The following is a 22,757-nucleotide window of genomic DNA, read 5'->3' as shown; positions in this document are numbered from 1 at the left end:
ATATCCCCAAAAGGCCTACACTTTACTACGAGAAATCGAACACAATCAATTAAGGTAATTGTTTAAAGAGATATGATTGAATGCTTTGTTCTTGATTTTTGAATGATTCATACTTGACCCGAGACTGATTGTGAGCACTACTTGCCCCAACGTGTATTCTAATAATTTTCTTCTTTTTTCCAAATTGAGAAACTACCATCAACAAATAAACCACTTGAACTGGAAAGATCGCAGTAGAAGCAAAATACAACATCTTTTACTATATTGTATTCCAACCAACTAGAATGTTCATTATGCTATAAAACACAAAATCATCCATCTTTGTCACCCATTCTTGTGGGTGGAAATTCATAATTGTGAGGTTGACATTGACCCCCTTGCACATATGCTCTTCTTATCACATCTCGAACATTAGCATTATAATTCTCTATTGGAACACTCAATCTTGGATCCGAAGGTAGCTGTATAGCACTAAATTCAAGCCTTTCATGTCTAACATCATCGGTATTAGTTTCAATCTAAACATCTCCAATATCAAGTGCATCACTTTCATTCCTAACATCCCCGTCATCCTTTTTATTTCCAACATCAGTTTCATCCCTTTTATCTTGAATGTTCTTCTCATTAATATTTTATTCTTCACAAGACATTGTAGATTTACTTTTAAAGTATTTTTCCATAAATGATAGAAATAATGAACAATGAAATAAAACAAACTTAATACAAATATTGTAAATGAAATGATCGAAGCTGTAACAATTACAATATACAGAGACAAATATTAGAGGTTGAACTTGCATACGACATACCTTTAAAATAGACAAATCGGTGTAGGTGGAAGTTTGGCAAAAGTGGAGGATTGAGATGAAGAAGTGAAGGAAATCAAAATTTTGGTTGTTGAATGGTAGAATTGGTTGGGTATAGTGCAAGTTTGAATTAGGATGGTGGGTTTGGCTCTTTTTACTTTGAATTGTTTAATGTTTGGGCTTTTATTATTAATTTATGTACCCCACTATGATGCACCATCCTTCAGCTACTGACTATTACCATGCATTACGTAACACCCCAAATTAGACTCGGACCAAATTAAACGAATTAACTAAAAATACATACCAAAATGAAATGTATTAACTAAAAATACGTACCAAAAGGAGTTTCGAATATGAGAATGGTATCGGCAATGAGCACTACAGCCTCTTCCACATTATTACGTCTAGCTCTCGGCGAAGTTATCCACATGTACATCAAAAATAGACGAGAATTTGGATTTGAACTCCATTTCAATTTGTATGGGAATAGAATAAAATACCTTTGCTTTCTTTGAAGTCGACTCCAATGGGCTTATTCGCTAAAGTTTCCTTAGCGCACCATTCCTTTTGTTGATATAGGATCTAGAACATTCACGTTGGAAGGATTTGAGACTCTATATTGTAAGAGGCTATATGAATGGAATGAGTACCTCAACTTGACTTTATAAGCATAACTCCTTAGCCTAAACTTTTATCCATTCCATTATCGCATGTGCTCACACTTCATCATCTGTAGCAAGGTCTGCTACCTCCAAAAATGCCTAACACATATCATCATATCTTAACTGTGCATATGTATTGGCTAACCCGTTATAGTTAATTGCGACCCTCGTGTGTGCTCCACTCACATCCCTCATCTATCTCCACAGTATAACCTATCTGACAGTAATATGACATCATTAAGAATCAAAACTGTGATTGCATGCCGACAAATTATTCCTCGAAACTCGAATAAGTGTCTCCCTAAAAAATATTTTTCATCCACCGCTCTCTATATAGGACATTCTTTCAAACGTCTTGAATCGTTGATGAAGAACCCTTTGAAACAGTTATGATGTCGTAGTAAACTTTCCCAATGAACTCATTTTGAACTTTCCAAACTTTAAAATGGTGTAAATTTTTTTACATTGCTTTTCCATATCAAAATTTGTTAAGCACGACACCATTTGCGATTTTAACATTGCTCCTTCTCAACCTTATTACTCAATGCTCTTTCATATTGTTCAAAAACTACTTCAAAAAGTTTTCGAATTCATATATTCAAAAACTGCTTCAAAAAAGTTTTCGAATTCGTTTATCCATTGAAGAAGGCATCCATACTCTCCCTTCCTTGTGGTTTGAACATTCCAACCCAGAATGTGGTTTTCAAAAGGCATGGAACCCAACTACCTATGTTCTCAAATAGTGCCTATCAATCATCGCTCTCCAACCTTTTTCAAATTCTTCAACAATCTGTAAATCATATACCAATCCGTTATAGCTAAAAAGATCAAAGCTTTATCAACGTGGTAGTCAACCTTTTAGAGCAACTTCTTCAAGATATGCCACAAATACCATCTATGTTTCGTATTTGGAAATACAATCTGAATTGCATTTTTCATTGCCCTATCTTAATTATTAATTATTCCATGCGATGCTTGACCATACATACATTGAAGTCATGTCTTGAATAGCTACACAAACGTACCAATATCCTCATTAGATAACAAACCACAATCAAGAATTGTTGATTTCCTATGATGATTAACGCAAACAAAAATAGCAAAAGTCTTGTTGTATTTATTAGTGATGTATGTAGTATCAAATATGATAATATCACCAAACTCTTTGTATGCTTGCCTACACCTATTATCTACCCAGAATAAATTCTTAAATCGTGACTCCTTGTCTAAATCAATATTGAAGTTAAATTCAAAGCAACGTGCTTGCATATTCGGAGAATATGATTGTATTGCAGCGGCATCTCTTTCTTCAAATTGTAATCATCTCACTTGTTGAATATAATTTCGACAATCTTTCTCCATGCAAGTCATATTCTCATAACTACTTTCTTCCACAACTGCGGAGTTGTAACCTTTATGCAATGAAATTCTTTTCATATCATTCATTTCAAGTTTCTGTTTCACATTTGCAACAGATATTTATTGTCAATAATAGAAAACAAGTTCTTGAACAGTAGCAATGTGAAATGAAGGGTACAAAAATAAAACAATGTTTGCCCATCCACTCTGTTCAATAAATATCTTATGCAATCACTTCTTTATCCACTTTCTTCCTCAATCGTTTCTTCTCTCTTGATTTTATAATAAGCTTCTTTTGAAACTTTTGCTTGAGAGAAACACTTCCGCTGTCTTTCTTCTTCATTTCTCTCCGTGCCTTCTCTTAGATGTATGTGTGTATTTATGGAATTTATTTATTCATTTGTAGAACGACTTGAAGTTTTGAATGGTGTATATATATTTGATTTGCGAGGTTTTGGTTTGAAAAGTGAAAACACTTTAGAATAAAGAAACAATAAATTTCAAATTCCTAGAATGTTTGAAATTATAAATGGTGGGGATTAACTATGGTGGTAGATCGATTTTTATAGATTTTTTATGCAGCATCATAACAATTTTTTGTATAGTAGTGATGGAGGATGGAATTATTTCGCATATGACAATAAAGGAAATAGAGTCATGGGGAGGAACAGGATAAGCAGATGAACCAATTATTCTGATTATTAGAAGTTGATGGTCTGGCCAATGAGTGAAAAGTTGGTTTTTATTCTTGGTAGATTTGATAGGATAGGGTGAGTATGGGTTCTGGTTTAAACTGAGATTGGTACTGTTATTGGTATTAGTAATGGTACTGGTACTAGTATTGATACTGATCATCAACTATTAATATGAGTTATTATGTCGCAAATTTGATCAAATTTGACTAACCTATATTGTTTATTTGTAAATGATTTCTAACCTTCAAATCTTTATTGATTTGCTAGGATTTTGATTAAAAAGGTCAAAACCCTTTGGACAAAAGAAAAAATGTCATTAAGTAATTTTTTTGAAAGAGTTCTTGAAGTGGAAATGAGAGATGAGTAATCTTTTAAGTATTTAGGTTGATATTAAAAGTAGACGAAGGATGTTGTTGACCTCTAAAAACGTGACAATAGGTGTCACCCTAGATAACACGCACATGGGCAAATTCCACAATATTGTGATTGGAAGCTCAGTTCGAAACTTGGTTACTAGCTAAATATACTCGGGAATATAAATGAGGTGTATGATTGAAGGTATATTTAGAGAAGAGAATATAGAAAAAAGCAAATATTCCTAGAGAAGAACACAATACCCTATTTTATATGTCTGAAAATCCATCATCTCCAAATGTTAAAAAAACATCTATTTATAATAATCAGGTCGATGTGGTCACCGTTGGATCAAGTCCACGTGGCCTCATCCGTTAGACATGGGGGTTACATCATCTTGCCTTACATTAATTAGATTGACAGATACATTTGATTGGGAGCAACTGCCTTACACTCCTAGGCTGACATTCCTGACATTTACTTATTGAGAACGTCACATCAGTCATTCCTAAAGATACACTTATCAGACCTATTCTTGAGAACCACGAACCTCGAATGTGAAGGAGTTCGACAGAATGGAGAAAAGCTCTTTGGCCAAATGATGAGAGCACCTCAGTAGTGGACTTGGGATGGGAGTAGGGCCTCGGCCAATATTTCTTTCTTTATTCTTGATTGAGTGCCATGTGTGTGTACGCGGTGCTTCCACGTGGCCCCATTGGAAGCTTCTCATGTGATCAGCAACAATTGTCTCCCAAATCTATGTATGGTCATTCATATAATACATAGAGTTCAAATTACATAGGAAAAAAATTTTGGTAAGGGGTATTAATCGCATAATAGATATTTATTAGTTGGTCCAGTGTAATGAGTTGAGCTATTTTTCAATTTCTTTTCGTGGATTTTTGAGTAAAATTGGTTCTTGAAGAGAAGAAAGTCGCCTGTTATAGTTTGGATATTTCGATTTTCTTCAAAATGGGTGAAACGTGGTCTTTTGTTATCTCTAGCTGATTTTTCNGGTTGGGTGGAAATTGGGATTTGGTTTTTTTTTTTTTTTTTTTATTGATTCTAGGTTTGTTAAAGATGGGATTTGGTGGTGATAGCTTGAAGGCGGAATCTTGGGATGTAGTGAAGTCAAAGGGAAGGAAGAAGAAGAAAAATGGTGATGCTATAGAGGAGATAAGGTGCTGGATTAAGTTGACGTATATTGGCAGTCGCATGTGTTCAAGATCAAGCTTTGCATATTCCAATTTTTTCTTTAAATATAGGTAAACCACCACTAAAGCTTTGTATGTTATGAAGAAAAAACATTTTTCTTTATATCCTTGTCTTCAATTCACGCTTATTGATATGATATGTAAATATTGTACCTATTCTGAGAAATTCATGTTGATTGCATAATCCCGTTCGTTTCTTTGTTTGAATTGGAATAATTATATTTTCCTTCATGGATTTTTAATGCAGCAAGACTAATCCCTCTTTTCTATCCTTTTTTTTTTTCGTTTAAAAAATTTATTATTTTAGCAGAATGCATATATTTTTGCCTTTTTGTCGTATCACCATTTCATTGACGTTGTTTTAATTTTTGTTCAAGTTTGCTATTACCTTGGATGCAATTCCAGCATATGAAATGTTGAATTTTTTTCTATTTAGGACTACTGCGACATATCAGGCGTTACATGCTTGCATGTATGTGTAAAGCTTCCACTAAAGCAGTTATTACATAGTCAGACAATTGTGTATCATTACGGCGAACTTTGCAGAATGCAATAGCGCCGATATTGCTGAAAAAGCGTCAATGTTTAATAGTAACTATCAATATGTAAACAAGGTAAATTGTCTAAACCGAAACTTATATAACCTCAAACAGCAGCTTTCCGGACTTCCTCGTGAGGCAACCTGTACCACAGAATAACAAAGAAAACTTCAAATTCTGATTAATAGTCAAAGTCGAAATGCATAAACCAATTTATCTTCTCCAACCTTATCGATCCATGGGTAGAAACCTTCCTTCTACTCATCAACATAGCAATAGTGAATATTGCAATTGTAGCTAAGCGTTGCACGTAGGTTAGGAAACATATTTCCCTTTTTCACTTCCAAGGAAACATTTTCTATCTTCTGAAGTTTTAGAAATATATTAGTATATTATTAAGCCCTTGTTTGAGTCACATTATTTCTATAAGAATGCATTTTTGAATAGTGTATTGATGGAAATGTGTGGTTAAAAAATAAGGAAAAATTTTGGATTTACGTGTAATATTATTTTATTGAAAAATATATGGTTAAAATAATATCAAATCACTGTTTAAAAATATTTTTTTTTTTAGAAGAATGTGGATATGGACCTAATTGTTAAGATATTCTAACCGCATTTCTTGGGGTTGCAAAATATCTCAACACTATAATTGTGCTTCATGTTTTGTTTTCACCTCAACTTTGATGCTTGAATTAAAGTGTTTGAGTGCTATCTTCTTCTATGGAGTAAAAACAGGAATTTAGTTTCACTCCTTGCATTAATATGCATAATCTTTCTGACGCCATGAGGCTCAAGTTCCTAAGTGTTGCTAAAACTTAACAAATACCGGATCTCCAATTATACAAACAAATTGTTGATAAAACTCCAAAATGACATTAAGAGTTTCAAGTATGAAACACGGAGGAAAATTATATGGATAATCACCTCCATAATCATATTAATTGTTTAATCAACGAGATTCCTCATGGAATCTATTCTCACTTTTCAATGACTGAAGATGACAGGGCACCTTTTTGTTTGGAACTGTTTTGGAATTTGGATAACTTAAGGGTGTGTTCTCTTTGCCGTTTTCTGTTTTTGATTTTTGAACATGGTGAAAATGCGTTCTCTTTCCCATTTTCAAAAACGAAAAAAAAAAATGTGAAGAAAACAAGACGATATTTTTGTCATTTTGGTCGTTTTCTTCACAAAACATAGCAAAACTCAAAAACACAGGGAATGGCCCTCTCCTCAATGTCGTTTTTGGCATTTTGTTCACAAAACATAGCAAAACTCAAAAACACGGGAATTGGCCCTCTCCTCAACCGCCGGTGTTATTGTCACAAATCACCACCTTCCGGCTGCCAAAACCACCGAATCCAACCGCCATCAACCTCGCCTCATTTCCCTCTACAATCTCCAATCAACTACTAGCCACAAATCATCAAGAAGTAGCAAAAAATCCAGCCCAAAAAATAAATGTCGCACACCTCTTTTCTATCGAATCTCCACCTCCGACGACACCCAAGGTCGCACACCACCATTGGTCGATTGCCTACCACAAACCGACCCCAACCATGGCCCCAGTTTACCACAAACAACAATTCAATATCTGAATTAAACCCGAAAACAAACCAGTCGCGAAGCCCGTTCAACAGAATTTGAATGTTGCAGATTTCGGTGTCGTCCGATCGACCCATGGTCGCGGACCACATGGGTTGAGCTCCTCTTCACCTGGCGCACCTTGTCTAGCCATGGGTCAACCCCAATTTCACCCAAAACTTGACAAATTTTGCTAGCCATGGGTCAATTGTTTTGGCCAATTTCGTCTAGAATCTTGTCCAGTCATGGGTCAATTGTTTTGGCCAAGTGTGGCTTTGCACTAGGGGGAGGTGAGGGGGTTCGATTGATGTTGGGATCTGGTGGTCTAGGTGGTGGGTGGTGGTCAATTTGCGAGGTAGAAGATGATGGTTGCAGGGGACGAAAATATCCTTGGTTGGAGAAGAGAAAATAAATGAAAAAAAAAAAAACGTGATTTCAATTTTGATGTTTTAAGAAACATTTTTTTTTTCAAAATGACAAAAAGAACGTGTTTTCAACAATTTCAAAACAGACACTCAAAACTCAAAATGAAATTCAAAACTCAAACACGAAGAGAACAACCACTTACATTTTAACTTTAAAGTTTGAAAAAAAAAATGTTACCAATTATTTTGACATATACTAAAATATAAGGTATTTTATAATCTTAGCCAGATGTGCTGCCAGCATTATGCCACCGCACCGCCCACGGCCCCACACAACTAAATTCAGCACTTGCATTTCACATGCATGCGACGCTAATTCGTCTCTTAATGAAATTTATTTCGATAAATAATTTTATTAACTAAAGAGGAAAAATACGAAATCTTTTTATTTTTTAAACACATTCTTTATCATTAACATCTATAAGACCTCATAAACGTAGACGGATATTTTGGTAAAAAATTTAAGAAAATTCCTTATCATTAAAACTTTGTTTCTCCGTCCCACAAAAATAAGTTTATTTTCACTTTTACGCAAACAAAGAAAATGTAATTAATATAGTTAAAAACAAATAATTTTATATCTTATTTATTAAATAATAACTTAAATAAAAATAGTTCATATTTGTTGATAACAAGACACATTAAATAAAAATATATTAAAAATTAAAAATTTAATTATACTTTTTAACAAGAAAATTAACTTATAATTTAAAATAAATAAATAAGTCTATTTTAATGAGACGTTAGAAATTATTTGATTTAAAGTTGTAATGATTAGTAGATAAAATTTGGTTCATAGATAAAATTTGTCATTCTCGGTGCCCTAATTATGTATGATTAGGCTGCTGCAAGAAAACTGAAATAAAAGTTTGAAATATGAAAATATGATTATGCATTCTAAAATTTGAGATTCTCATTGATCTTGTAATGCAGAATAAGGAGAGGAAGAAGGTGAGGTGACATTTTGAAGAAATATACCGAAACCTTAAAGACCAGATTCAATGATTGGAAGCCATGAGTAAGTGCCAGATAATCATGTATAAGATTCACTGTCTTGTTATTGATAATTAATTGGAATCTTTCGTATTTTGGGTTGAGCTAGAAAACAGTTGTGATCCATAACAAATAAATCTTGGTTCAATATAAATCTTGACGAGGGTAGTTTCTAGGGTCGCAATTTCTATCTTTCATGAATCTCATGTTCAGAACATTTGCTGATTCTATAATACGGTAGAACTTATAGGTTGATGTGTGTTACTCTATTGAGGTTGCTGACATTTCGATTCTGAAACTCTCTGTCTCTGCAAGTTTACCTTTGAATAAATGGTAGTTTCTTTCTTTTTGTGTTCTTTTGGTGGGTAGAGGGAAGCTTCTTAGGTTTTGTAGTCTACTGAAAAATGTAGAGTGAATTATGCAGTGATAATGAAAAAATTAATACAAAATGAGAAAATAGACGTGTAGCTTAACTTCTGTAGAACAAATAACTTAAAACAAGGAAAGAGACCAGGAGCTAAATGGTATAAGAAAATTGGAATAATTCCTCATGTTCCATTTTTCATACTTCGTGTCATCATATTTTTAGTCATTCTCCCCATAATCATCGTCGCTATCCTTACAGAAGCCCTAATATAGCTTAAGGAAATCACATTCCCCATCTATATCTCCATGGATATACGCAATTGCATCTCTTGCGTAGTCTCGTTCATGCATAAATAAATCGTTCAAAACAACTCAGTACAAAGGTTCTCCACCTGAAATCAGTAATGGAATCCTCCGGCAGATTAAAATTGATAAAACCAGCAAGCAAATATTACCTATGTCAGGTTACAGAAACTTGTTCATTTACATGACATACCACCAAGGACCCCCTATTTGAAAAACTTACTCCGTATTGGAGATTACAGCTTGTGCCCGGTGAGCCATAGCCACTCCATCTCTGGTGGCAACCTGCAATATCATATCAAGTTTCAATTAATTTGCGTGGCTTTTCCGATGGAGTTACATAAAATCAATGGATTTATTACTCCAAACAAAGCAATTTATGAAAAAGTAAACTATTGTTGTACAACTTGGAAACAATACTACAATGGTTTGTTTGGTAAAATGGACTATAGAGTACTCGGGTATGCTTGCTTTATTTGATGGCATCAACGGTGTTGCAGTAGAAAAAAGAACTTTTTAAAGCATGCTTAAATAATAAATATTACCAAAAAAAGAAGCTAAAATCTTGTCTATAATTTCAACACTTCGCACCAAACACGTCCTAAGAAAATAATGTGTGTACAAATGGTGCTCCTGATTTAGATTGCTCTTGAATGTTCCAGACATGGTATGCCAAAACTCAGGTATATCAAATAAGGCTTCAAGTTCAGACTTCATTCCCAAAATAGTGACAATTATCAGAGTTTAGTTGGTAACAACTTTGAATACCAATCATCATATCTAATGTAAATGTAGATGTAACAACATAAATCACATGGTATTTATACATAGGAGGTATAACGACCTGTTTGTGCAGCCAAACTGTAGATGAGAATTTAGATGTAGCTGCTGAGCTCTATCTTATGTTTATGCTCCAAGTGATACAAGAAGCCAGCGTGTCCATTTATGTTCGTCCTATGTGATGTCAAATCGGGATATTGTAGCCCATAAACATATCGAGAATGTCCAATGGCCTTGTCAAGCAATTCTGCTCAAACTCCTTCACGCCAAGTGGTCACATCCCTCCCTACCATATGAGAAGGCACCAATGTTTAGTTCGTCCGGGATGGGACTAATGTGATACAGAGTCAAACCATAACAATCATCAATGAACATAATATAACAATCTCGAACCCGTGTCTGATGATAATGATTCGAACCTAGAATGTCTAAATCATGATTGAAGTTTGCTAGGAATTATCGGACCAAAAGTGTGTAGAGCAGACGTGAAGCTTTGCTATCTTTCTCTACCGACAACTCGAACTAATTTAGTAACCTCAAACTCGGTGAAATTTGTCAAAAAATTGAGTAACAACTTCCATTGCAAGACTTCCTCACTAAACCTCGTGGATGCTCCGGTGAGAGAAACCAATGTATGCCATCATCGTTCGCTTGTACGCGAGTGGTGGATGAAGAATTAATGCCTTTCATTCACCTTTATCTGATATCAATAGTTCATTGAGTTTCATACCATTTTCCTATAGAACAAGAACTATATGATCATTATACGAGTGTGTTTTTGTGATGCAAAATGGATGCAATTGCAAAATGAATCATAAGGGGGGAAATAGTGGTGTATGTAGTTCGCATCGCAATTAGCACCTCAAGTCTTTAGCTTGCCTTTGTTGGTTTAGTTACTCCAAAATGTCGAGTTGGATAGTTGATTTCTCGTTGGAGAAAACTCCTAGTATGATCATTATACGAGCGTGTGTTTTTGTGATGCAAAATGGATGCAATTGCAAAATGAATCATAAGGGAGGAAATAGTCATGTATGTAGTTCGCATCGCAATTAGCACCTATTTAAGTCTTTAGCTTGCCTTGTTGGTTCAGTTACTCCTAAATGTCGAGTTGGATAGTTGATTTCGCATTGGAGAAAACTCCTAATATGCCTTTAAGCGATGCCCGTTTACTTTTAACCTCAATTGTCTCAAAAATAGTTTACGACGAGAATTTTATAGCAATATCTATTGACCAATATGAAATTTATTTCTTTAATGTGTTGATCATGTCATTTCTTTATATTCTCGCAATGGTTTGTTTGGTAAAATGGACTGTAGAGTACTCGGGTATGCTTGCTTTATTTGATGGCATCAACGGTGTTGCAGTAGAAAAAAGAACTTTTTAATGCATGCTTAAATAATATATATTACGAAAGAAAAGAAGCTAAAATCTTGTCTATAATTTCAACACTTTGCACCAAACACGTCCTAAGAAAATAATGTGTGTACAAATGGTGCTCTTGATTTAGATTGTTCTTGAATGTTCCAGACATGGTATGCCAAAACTCAGGTATATCAAATAAGGCTTCAAATTCAGACTTCATTCCCAAAATAGTGAAAATTATCAGAGTTTAGTTGGTAACAACTTTGAATACCAATCATCATATCTAATGTAAATGTAAATGTAACAACATAAATCACATGGTATTTATACCTAGGAGGTATAACGACCTGTTTGTGCAGCCAAACTGTAGATGAGAATTTAGATGTAGCTGCTGAGCTCTATCTTATGTTTATGCTCCAAGTGATACAAGAAACCAGCGTGTCCATTTATGTTCGTCCTATGTGATGTCAAATCGGGATATTGTAGCCCATAAACATATCGAGAATGTCCAATGGCCTTGTCAAGCAATTCTGCTCAAACTCCTTCACGGCAAGTGGTCACATCCCTCCCTACCATATGAGAAGGCACCAGTGTTTAGTTCGTCCGGGAGGGACTAACGTGATACCGAGTCAAACCATAACAATCATCAATGAACATAATATAACAATCTCGAACCCGTGTCTGATGATAATGATTCGAACCTAGAATGTCTAAATCATGATTGAAGTTTGCTAGGAATTATCGGACCAAAAGTGTGTAGAGCAGATGTGAAGCTTTGCAATCTTTCTCTACCGACAACTCGAACTAATTTAGTAACCTCAAACTCGGTTACATTTGTCAAAAAATTGAGTAACAACTTCCATTGCAAGACTTCCTCACTAAACCTCGTGGATGCTCCGGTGAGAGGAACGAATGTATGCCATCATCGTTCGCTTGTACGCGAGTGGTGGATGAAGAATTAATGCCTTTCATTCACCTTTATCTGATATCAATAGTTCGTTTAGTTTCATACCATTTTCCTATAGAACAAGAACTATATGATCATTATACGAGAGTGTTTTTATGATGCAAAATGGATGCAATTGCAAAATGAATCATAAGGGGGGAAATAGTGGTGTATGTAGTTCGCATCGCAATTAGCACCTCAAGTCTTTAGCTTGCCTTTGTTGGTTTAGTTACTCCAAAATGTCGAGTTGGATAGTTGATTTCTCGTTGGAGAAAACTCCTAGTATGATCATTATACGAGCGTGTGTTTTTCTGATGCAAAATGGATGCAATTGCAAAATGAATCATAAGGGAGGAAATAGTCGTGTATGTAGTTCGCATCGCAATTAGCACCTATTTAAGTCTTTAGCTTGCCTTGTTGGTTCAGTTACTCCTAAATGTCGAGTTGGATAGTTGATTTCGCATTGGAGAAAACTCCTAATATGCCTTTAAGCGATGCCCGTTTACTTTTAACCTCAATTGTCTCAAAAATAGTTTACGACGAGAATTTTATAGCAATATCTATTGACCAATATGAAATTTATTTCTTTAATGTGTTGATCATGTCATTTCTTTATATTCTCCTTGTAAAGCTTTGCCATCTCATAGGACCCCAAATGAAATTCATACATTTGGGATGGAGATTTATCTTTTTACCAACTGCTTTCATATCAAAGTTCAAAATGTAAACAGTATGTTTTGTGCTTTAACTCAACTGAAAGATGACACATTTTTTGAACAATCGGTATGGAACATGTCAATAGATGTTTTGAAACTCATACTATACGCCCATACTCATAGAGTATCATCAAATTTCTTCAATCAATCTCCAACATACTATAATACTTTCAGTAATTCCGAGATGGTCCTACGGGTTGGAGACGTAATTTTCAAAAAATTTCTAGAGATGTTCGACTATAGGCACTCACCTTGTAGACATGTGATTGAACGTGCCTTTGGTGTTTGGATACAAAAATGAAAAATTCTAGATTGTATACCTAATTATTCATTTAGAGCGCAAACTATAGTAGTTGAAACGACAATGGGTATTGACAATTTCATTAGATGGGTAAATTTGTGATGTAGCAAGTAAAATTTATGGTAACAATATAATTACCCTTTTCTCTGTCACTGTGGCCACCGTGTAATACAATATGGGACCACCTAATTTCATCCAAAAATCGATTTTCACACAAATAGTGCGCGCATAGTAATATCAAAATATAGAGTTTAAAAAAAAAAAGGGGACCTTTTCTCAAGTTTCAGTGGGGACAAGGGATCCCACAGGCTCCCACCTCCTTCCACCACTTATAGTAAGGAATAGGGTTTTAGCTTTTGCACTCGAAGGTTGCAATATTCACGAAAGGAGATATCTTCCATAAACGATGGCTGAATTTTAAGGATGGAACTGGTCAGGCTTGTTGGTTTTGTGAGACTTGCTTCTAAATTAAGGAGACTTTGATATCTTTGCGACATCCGAACAAATTATTTCAGGCAGTTGATGAAACATTTTGTCGTCATTTGTCTATATATTGTGCTATGAGAAAGCGTATGCACTCTATTGGCTTTTCAATTGTGATCTTTCACCCCTTGTTATCTTGATAAAACTAAAGTAATATAACGACTTGCTTGGCACTTTGACAGATCAGTTGGGAGGGCTCTTGAGCACTGATCAGTTTGCGGCACAACCTGCGGTTTAACCTGTCTGCAGCTTGAGGGGCCAAGGTGTAGACTCTAAGATTTAGTCACTGTAAGGTGGATACCTGGATATTAAAAAAAAAAAAAAAAACTGAAGCAATATGATCTCCATTGCTTTTTACTCCCTTTTAATGTTAGTCCATGTTTATTAGTGGTTAAAATCGAAACTTTTATCGAAGTCTATAATTAATTGTTAACAGATATTTCATGAGACTCGTAACTTCATCAACTTTTATTAAAATCTGCCAAAATTTTGATTTTGATACCCACTAAGTAAGGATTTAGATTCTATATGACTGACATAGAAATTGTCTCAAACGCCATACTTTCTTCCTCCTATCATTTTCCTTGGATGCACAGGATTCCAATCATCCATCGAAAAAACAAAATGTGCTCTCATTTTACATTTTTGTCTTTATACTTGTTGAAACTATTATAAATAGAAGACATCTCTCTTCTCTAGTTTTCTTAAGATCTTAATCTTTTTCATATTTTTTAAATGAAAGCACTGATTTTAGTTAAGAGATAATATCATTATAATTTTAGTTAATGGTTGAACCACTTAATTTAAAAACTCATGTTGTTAGATAGAAACATGTGTACGTTATTTAAACATAGTCTTAAGCATGTCCTTCAAATGGAGGCAACGCGCACAATTTCATTTTTGGCTTGAAATAAAATATTTGTTTGCTCTATTATCATGTTGAATTTTGAGATCCATCTTAAGAGGATAATTTTGTTAAAGAGTACCAACGCAAACTCATATATGTTTGATTGAAGTTTTCTTATATAGTGATTTCTCCTTTAAATATTATAAAATTTGTTCTTTTTTATTTTTGTATTAATTTTATTTAATGAATTTTTTAATTCAAAAACTATACTATCTAAATCATAAAAATGCAAAATGGTTAAAAAAACCAAAAAGAAATGCTTAACCTTATGCTTGGCTTGTTCAACAAAATATGAAAAAGTTCCAACAATTTATTTTATGCTTTATAGTTACCTTTCTTTGTTGATCATCGATGCAGCATTGATATATAGTGAACTTGCGGACTACATGGAACCAAGATCAGGCTAATTACGTGGTAACTTTACTAACTTCCCACCAACGTCGTACAAACAAACTCGACTCACCTCTTAAAAAGAGTGGTTCCCTCTGCTTCTTCGTCTTTAGATGTCTACAAAAATGGGTGAAGGTTAGAATTCACGTCCACTGGAAGAAAGGGTGGCAGTGGATTATACTTCGACGCTATTTCATGTTTATACTTGTTGAGATAAGTAGCTAATCGTCCGTGAAGTGGCCATTGTATGCATAAGCAGATGATTAGTATGTGGAGAAACCGACTCTCTTCAATAGTAGATTGATGGCTAAACAGTTGGTAAATGGTTGAAGCCCCTTGACATTTTTATCCTGATTTGAATTGACATTGGCTAATTTGGAATTCAAATGAACTAGCCCGGGTGGGTTGAGCCATGGTATCCCAATAGTTCTAACAGTAGAGCTATCCTGACAAGGATAGCCAACAGATTTTGGAATCAACACCTGTTTCGTTATCTTTTTTTCTTTTTTTTTTTTCCCTAACTACCCAATTAGTGAATGCCACGTCTGCCTAAATTTAAACCCTATCCCAAACTCTTTTTTTAGCATTTCTCTAGTTCTAAATCTCAGCTCTAATTTGGGGCTACCATTTTAATCTGGTTTCTTCCCAGTCATATCAATATTGTTCCAACAAGTCAACTTCATGCAATTACACCAAGATAAGAAGAGGCCTCTATGACATTAAAACAAAAGAAGAGTTTCCCTTGGACATCTGTCAAGTTAAACATCTCGGGTGAAATTCTTTTATTTTTATTATTATTTTTTTTAATCAACACGAGCTTTGTTCAATTCATGTCAAAGCTATAATATGCACTTCCACCCTCGGGAAAATCGAGTTCACCTTTTCTTTTGAAATGCCCCAAAAGCATAGAGATGGCAATGGGCACAAGCTGCTTTCTGGCTCGTCGGCTTGGTCTGCACCCATGGGCAGCTCAACGTCACGAATAGGCAAGCCTATGGGACCAGCTGAGCCCAAAAAGCTAAAGTCAAGCTAGCTCACGCTCGACTCTCCCCAAAGTGAGCCGAGCTAGGTTCACTTGGTATCCAAACCGCCCGGCTCGCTCATTGCCATCTCTATGCAAGCAAGATTCCATCTACCTCAAAGTGAAGTCAACCTAAAGCCCACCCTCCACCTCTACCATGGGAAATCCATATGCAAGTTTCTTGTTGTAGTTGAACAATAAAACCAAGTAAAAACAACATAATATAAAATCTAGAAATTAAACTCAGTGCTCAACCTTCGTAATTCAATACCCTTGTCATTCCCTATAAATATAATATCGATAATCTTTACTAGACTTTACACCAAATATTAACAAAGCTAGAAAAATGCTACCTACCGGCCAATTGCCCAGTGGAAGCTAGATAAGCTAGAGCCCAAAAAGGAGAATGTCCCTGACCGATTTGTTGAAACAGAAATTCCAGCAAAACATCCAGTAAAAACTACATGGACCATCCTTTAACAGATTTATGAAAACTAACCAGGACATCTGAGACTACCTGCAAGAAATCATGTTCACCTGAAACCCCCAGCAACCAAAGGACGAGCTTTAGTTCCAATGCTCGACCTTTTTTTGTTGACCATCGATGCAGCATTGATATATAGTGAATTTGCGGACTACATGGAACCAAGATCAGGCTAATTACGTGGTAACTTTACTAACTTCCCACCAACGTCGTACAAACAAACTCGACTCACCTCTTAAAAAGAGTGGTTCCCTCTGCTTCTTCGTCTTTAGATGTCTACAAAAATGGGTGAAGGTTAGAATTCACGTCCACTGGAAGAAAGGGTGGCAGTGGATTATACTTCGACGCTATTTCATGTTTATACTTGTTGAGATAAGTAGCTAATCGTCCGTGAAGTGGCCATTGTATGCATAAGCAGATGATTAGTATGTGGAGAAACCGACTCTCTTCAATAGTAGATTGATGGCTAAACAGTTGGTAAATGGTTGAAGCCCCTTGACATTTTTATCCTGATTTGAATTGACATTGGCTAATTTGGAATTCAAATGAACTAGCCCGGGTGGGTTGAGCCATGGTATCCCAATAGTTCTAACAGTAGAGCTATCCTGACAAGGATAGCCAACAGATTTTGGAATCAACACCTGTTTCGTTATCTTTTTTTCTTTTTTTTTTTTCCCTAACTACCCAATTAGTGAATGCCACGTCTGCCTAAATTTAAACCCTATCCCAAACTCTTTTTTTAGCATTTCTCTAGTTCTAAATCTCAGCTCTAATTTGGGGCTACCATTTTAATCTGGTTTCTTCCCAGTCATATCAATATTGTTCCAACAAGTCAACTTCATGCAATTACACCAAGATAAGAAGAGGCCTCTATGACATTAAAACAAAAGAAGAGTTTCCCTTGGACATCTGTCAAGTTAAACATCTCGGGTGAAATTCTTTTATTTTTATTATTATTTTTTTTAATCAACACGAGCTTTGTTCAATTCATGTCAAAGCTATAATATGCACTTCCACCCTCGGGAAAATCGAGTTCACCTTTTCTTTTGAAATGCCCCAAAAGCATAGAGATGGCAATGGGCACAAGCTGCTTTCTGGCTCGTCGGCTTGGTCTGCACCCATGGGCAGCTCAACGTCACGAATAGGCAAGCCTATGGGACCAGCTGAGCCCAAAAAGCTAAAGTCAAGCTAGCTCACGCTCGACTCTCCCCAAAGTGAGCCGAGCTAGGTTCACTTGGTATCCAAACCGCCCGGCTCGCTCATTGCCATCTCTATGCAAGCAAGATTCCATCTACCTCAAAGTGAAGTCAACCTAAAGCCCACCCTCCACCTCTACCATGGGAAATCCATATGGTTGAACAATAAAACCAAGTAAAAACAACATAATATAAAATCTAGAAATTAAACTCAGTGCTCAACCTTCGTAATTCAATACCCTTGTCATTCCCTATAAATATAATATCGATAATCTTTACTAGACTTTACACCAAATATTAACAAAGCTAGAAAAATGCTACCTACCGGCCAATTGCCCAGTGGAAGCTAGATAAGCTAGAGCCCAAAAAGGAGAATGTCCCTGACCGATTTGTTGAAACAGAAATTCCAGCAAAACATCCAGTAAAAACTACATGGACCATCCTTTAACAGATTTATGAAAACTAACCAGGACATCTGAGACTACCTGCAAGAAATCATGTTCACCTGAAACCCCCAGCAACCAAAGGACGAGCTTTAGTTCCAATGCTCGACCTGTCACGAGTAGTCGAAGTACTCTTAACCCTATTTGGAGACGAACTCATTCTTTTACTCCTCTTCTTATTCACAGCACCTTCACTGCGTGGCCCCATCAAAGCAGCCATTAACTGCTGACCTCTGGAACCCGGAATGCTTTTCTTTATGAATGAGAAGGCCTGCTTTGTTTCCTGATCATCCAGATCCTTCTCCAATTTTCTCTTGCAAGATATACTATCCACCAACCTCAAATGGTCATGCGGAATAGATAAACCAGCATCTGAAAACAAAAGACAGTTTTGAACACTTGACTTTCCATGCTAATAAAATCAATCAAATGGGAACTTCAACAGAACAAAGTATGATAAAGTTGACCTGGTTCGTCTTCTCTGTACATCTCTGGACTTGAAGATCTCTGAGGTGTTAGAGTAATATTGGGTTTATTTCCAACAGCACCAACCTCCATATCGATGTTAATTTTTTTCAGTGAACTTGAAGAAATTACTTTGTGAGCAACATGTGAAGTTACATTGGATGGATTATTTACTACCTTTGGCAATGAAGTAGATTCTTTGGGCAAATCACCTATTGCACTTGATCGATTATCTTTATTTTCAATGTTCTCAACTCCAGTAAGTTTTGGTTCACTATAATCCTCTGGAAGAGATTCATCAGCAGTGTCATCTCTTCCATTGACATCAGAACCATGATAATTTTGCACAAGAGGAGATGCATAGATGTCTGGATTATCCAACACTGATTTGGGGGAGTTGTTCAGTACAGTTGAGTGGATGCCTAGTTTTTGAGATTCAATAAAATTTGAAAACCAGGTGGTGCCCTGTTTTGCATAAAAGAGAATGTATGCCTCCTGTGACAGCACAAACTGTTCATGAACCCGAAATACCTACAGAATTGCAATTCAGCATCAGTATCTTTCTTCACACTCAGTTGTCCAAGGATATTTAAGAAAGGCAGAAGTTGTCAATACTTAAAAAGCTAAATGTCACCAACAGAACCTGCTTATTATTGTTCGACAACTCCAGACGAAAAAAACGAGAATAGAGACTCACTTCCATTGTTTATGAAGTAATTCAATTAGCAACAGAAAATAAATTCAATACCAGTACTATCCAATACATTACCTTTGAATCATCAAACTTGCACCATGTATCGGGGGATACACGAATGAAGCAATAATAGTGGCCCGAAGTGGATGTGAATCCAACATGCACAACAACAGCGTAAAGTTCATATTTAAGTTCTGCCTGCAAAACAAATAGGGAAAGATTTCACAAAATCAGTTTACATCACAATAGTTCAAAAGTAGAATACTGAATAAGCTAATATTCCCTAAATAAATTAAATTTGCCACATCAGAACTCACTTAGTATTTGTCCCACCTAACAACTATATAATTTCAACAAAGCAGGACAAGAAAAATGCATATTCAGCAATAGTTTGAGCTATTGATAACTAGGTACAAGTGCAGTTTGCTAGTAGGGTACCATCGTCATGTTAACTACTAATTACCCTGCATCAAGTATTTTCCAACAAAATTCATGTCTACTGATCCTCTTAAGGTAATATATACAGTGTTTTGCATGCAGAGAGTACAAAAGTAGTAATGGAAACTCACATCATTTGTTTTGTCACCACCAGTGAAAGGCAGCAAATCCAACTCTAATGGAAATGCTACATGCTTGTCAATCTTCTCAACATAACAACCATCACTTTTGAATCTCTTCAAGTGAAATGCAGCAATTGCAGGGGCGTGGTCCAACACAAGTTGTTTCTCAACCGATACTTGCTCCTTACACTCTTCACATGTAAACCTAGTCTCTTGATCTTCAATTTTTTCAACCTTTGTGAAGGATTGTAAAGCTATTAACAGCGTGTCTGCATCCTCAATCTCCAAACTTAGGTCTATTGATGGCTCGTAAGTGTCAGAACTGTGACCACAGTTGCAACACTTTAGCTGCAATTTCACAGACGTACTAATTAAATAATCATATATTAACTCAGAATAATACATAGACAAGTGCACATTCACACAAAAAAAAATTGGTTGCAAGAATGAATCAAATTTTAGGTAGTACATAGAGAAGGGAAAAAAAGGATTATCCTTGAACTCATACTTTGCTAACAAGACGACCACCAAAAACCTGCTTCACAAAGTTGTCATTCCGTGAAGACACTGCTTCTTTCAGCTTTGAATTTTCAGAACTTTCAAGTCTATCCAAAAAGCACTGCAGAAATTCATGAGCATCTTCCTGTTGAAACCTTCTGAAACTCGATGAAAAATCTAGTAATTTTCTAGAGTCAAGGAATTATAACGCAACCAAGAATTCTGATATAATAAGTAAATCCCTGCAATATAGCGTTTATGATAAATAAACTAAATAAAGTTTTTTGCATTTCAATTTCAATCAGAATTCATATAATACACATCCTATTGCTCGAACATGAGAAAGATAAATCTTGTTAACTTAAAACAATCAAAAACAAAATGCCCTACAAGAACACCAAATGGTAATATATTTAAAAAATAAGCACATTATTTATGATTATGCCACTGAAAATTATTGCACTTGTAGCCCCTGTATGCTGGGGATTGAAATTAGATTTTTTGTAGATTTTGATAAATTTTTTTGAAATATATGGTTGAAAGTTGTTGGACGCTTAAAATATGTGATTAATATTGATTATTTGAATTTGACTTAGATAAAAATCTGATTTAAATCAATACCAAACAGGTAATAGAAACACAAAAGAGGATACAGCTCAAACTGTTCACAAGCTTCCCAGGGGTGACAGTTCTGCCAGCAGAAATCAACGAAAGTTCAACAAGCTCACGCAGATCACAGAGCACACAGAAGCCATCACTGTAAACTGCAAATCATTATACACAGGAGCATAAAGACCCAATTCCAAACAGGAATATGAAAATCCAAGTTCATACTTTCCAAAAACAAATTTTTTTTCTAAGCAATTCCTACTTTTAGGATTTGATCAAACCAAATGGACACACGCTCAGACAATTGACAGCTCAAATAAGAACACAATATTGATCTTACAATGACAAGGAGTCAAATGGGAAGAGTAAAAAAGTCCTTGAAGAAGTGGCACAGTGTGTATAAAGCATTGTAACACAGCATTCAGAAAGCACGTGTTGCCCAAATTTGCGAAACCTGCTCCCTGTAAATTTTTCACATGTAGATAATTAAATGTCAAATTAAAAATAGAAGGCAAAAGAAGCATGTAGCAACAAGAATTATACGGGCAGGTAAATATTGAGGGAAAAAATTAACCCTAGCACAAAATATGGTGCATTAAAGACCAAAATGTCAAAATTCAATATCAACACGACATATATTAGCCAATATAAAACTTTAAAAAAATATATAAAAATTAAAAATAATAATAATAAATAATTTTACCACGATAACAGGCTTGGCATCTTCCAATAGTAAACTCAAAACAGGAGTATTGAATTCAATTTCGGCCGGTCTTTTTGGCGAAGGCCATTTACCCCAGTCCGATGCCGAGGGTTTAATATTCAAAGCCAAAGATTCTCCGTTGAGATCATAATTTTTCGAGCAAGGCCCGGCAGAAAAATCAGTAGTCGGCGACCAATTCGAGTGTTCATCCTCTCCAATTTCACTCTCTTTCTCCTCGTTCTCTTCGTCCATGTACAAAAATGCGTCTAGTAAATCAGAATCTTCCTGCAACTCTTCAGAGCCCACCGTCGATAAGTTTTCAACAATTGAAGGATTTTCGAGTTTGGAGTAAGAACCCGTGTGCTGATCCAACGTTTGCCCGTCTAGGGTTTTGGCGGGATCAAATGAATTTGGAAGTGCGATTTCAGCAGAATTATTTTCCATTTTAGTTTGGGTAACGAAATGGAGAAGAATGGAATCAAAATTTGTTGAAAGCGAAAATTAGGGTTTCGAAGGCGGACGAGAAAAGGGACGGAAAATTAGGTGTTGTTTTTCGCGAGGGAAAATGAAATTTAAGGAAATTTGGAGAGGGGAGGGAATGGAAAAATATTAGTGTGACTTTCAAAAAATTTGCGGTTTTAAGAGAGGGAAAAGAGTTTTTGGCTTTACTTTCATGTGCTCAAAGTGGCATTCCACCATAAATTTATGTAATATTATAGTTTAAAGTTTGGGAGAGATTTTTTGAAGTGATAAAATGAACTTTTAAAAGAATTTACGATCAAAAAGGGAAAAAAATTATGAGTTTCATAAAATCAAATTGAAAAGATTTTTTAAAAAATAACTCTTAACGTCGAACTGAAATATCACTTTGCTCCTATTTAGTGTAGAATATAAT

The 22,757-nt window shown here is 35.4% G+C and overlaps 1 protein-coding gene across 2 annotated transcripts; it reads right to left on the bottom strand.

Annotated features, from left to right (window-relative positions):
- Positions 1 to 16,441: 16,441 nt before the first annotated feature.
- On the bottom strand, positions 16,442 to 22,505 carry LOC111398779 (ubiquitin carboxyl-terminal hydrolase 21-like). Of its 2 annotated transcripts, none has more exons than XM_023025867.1 (9): positions 21,863 to 22,504; positions 21,500 to 21,620; positions 21,204 to 21,314; positions 20,561 to 20,727; positions 20,062 to 20,400; positions 19,568 to 19,690; positions 18,801 to 19,329; positions 18,444 to 18,705; positions 16,442 to 16,795 (listed from the first exon to the last, which is right to left on the bottom strand). In XM_023025867.1, the coding sequence occupies exons 1-9, from the start codon at positions 22,304 to 22,306 to the stop codon at positions 16,744 to 16,746; spliced, it is 2,148 nt and encodes a 715-aa protein (XP_022881635.1). In that variant the 5' UTR covers positions 22,307 to 22,504; the 3' UTR covers positions 16,442 to 16,743. The 2 variants fall into 2 exon arrangements, with proteins under 2 accessions (XP_022881635.1, XP_022881636.1); XM_023025868.1 differs by lacking the exon at positions 16,442 to 16,795 and having other exon boundaries at positions 18,090 to 18,705; positions 18,801 to 18,885; positions 18,976 to 19,329; positions 21,863 to 22,505.
- Positions 22,506 to 22,757: the final 252 nt, after the last annotated feature.

The sequence above is a fragment of the Olea europaea genome, chromosome 8 (genome assembly GCF_002742605.1).
Source record: "Olea europaea var. sylvestris chromosome 8, O_europaea_v1, whole genome shotgun sequence".
NCBI lineage: Eukaryota > Viridiplantae > Streptophyta > Magnoliopsida > Lamiales > Oleaceae > Olea > Olea europaea.
The sequence above is the reverse complement of the archived record's forward strand: the minus strand, read 5'-3'. Positions and strand labels throughout refer to the sequence as shown.

Bases quoted from the DNA above. Each gene is read 5' to 3' on its own strand.
- LOC111398779 (XM_023025867.1), bottom strand. From the start codon at position 22,306: ATGGAAAATAATTCTGCTGAAATCGCACTTCCAAATTCATTTGATCCC. The intron at 21,621-21,862 runs GTAAAATTATTT...AAAAATTTACAG, and splicing joins ATGCCAAGCCTGTTATCGTG to GGAGCAGGTTTCGCAAATTT. The intron at 19,330-19,567 runs GTAATGTATTGG...GCAATTCTGTAG, and splicing joins GCAAGTTTGATGATTCAAAG to GTATTTCGGGTTCATGAACA.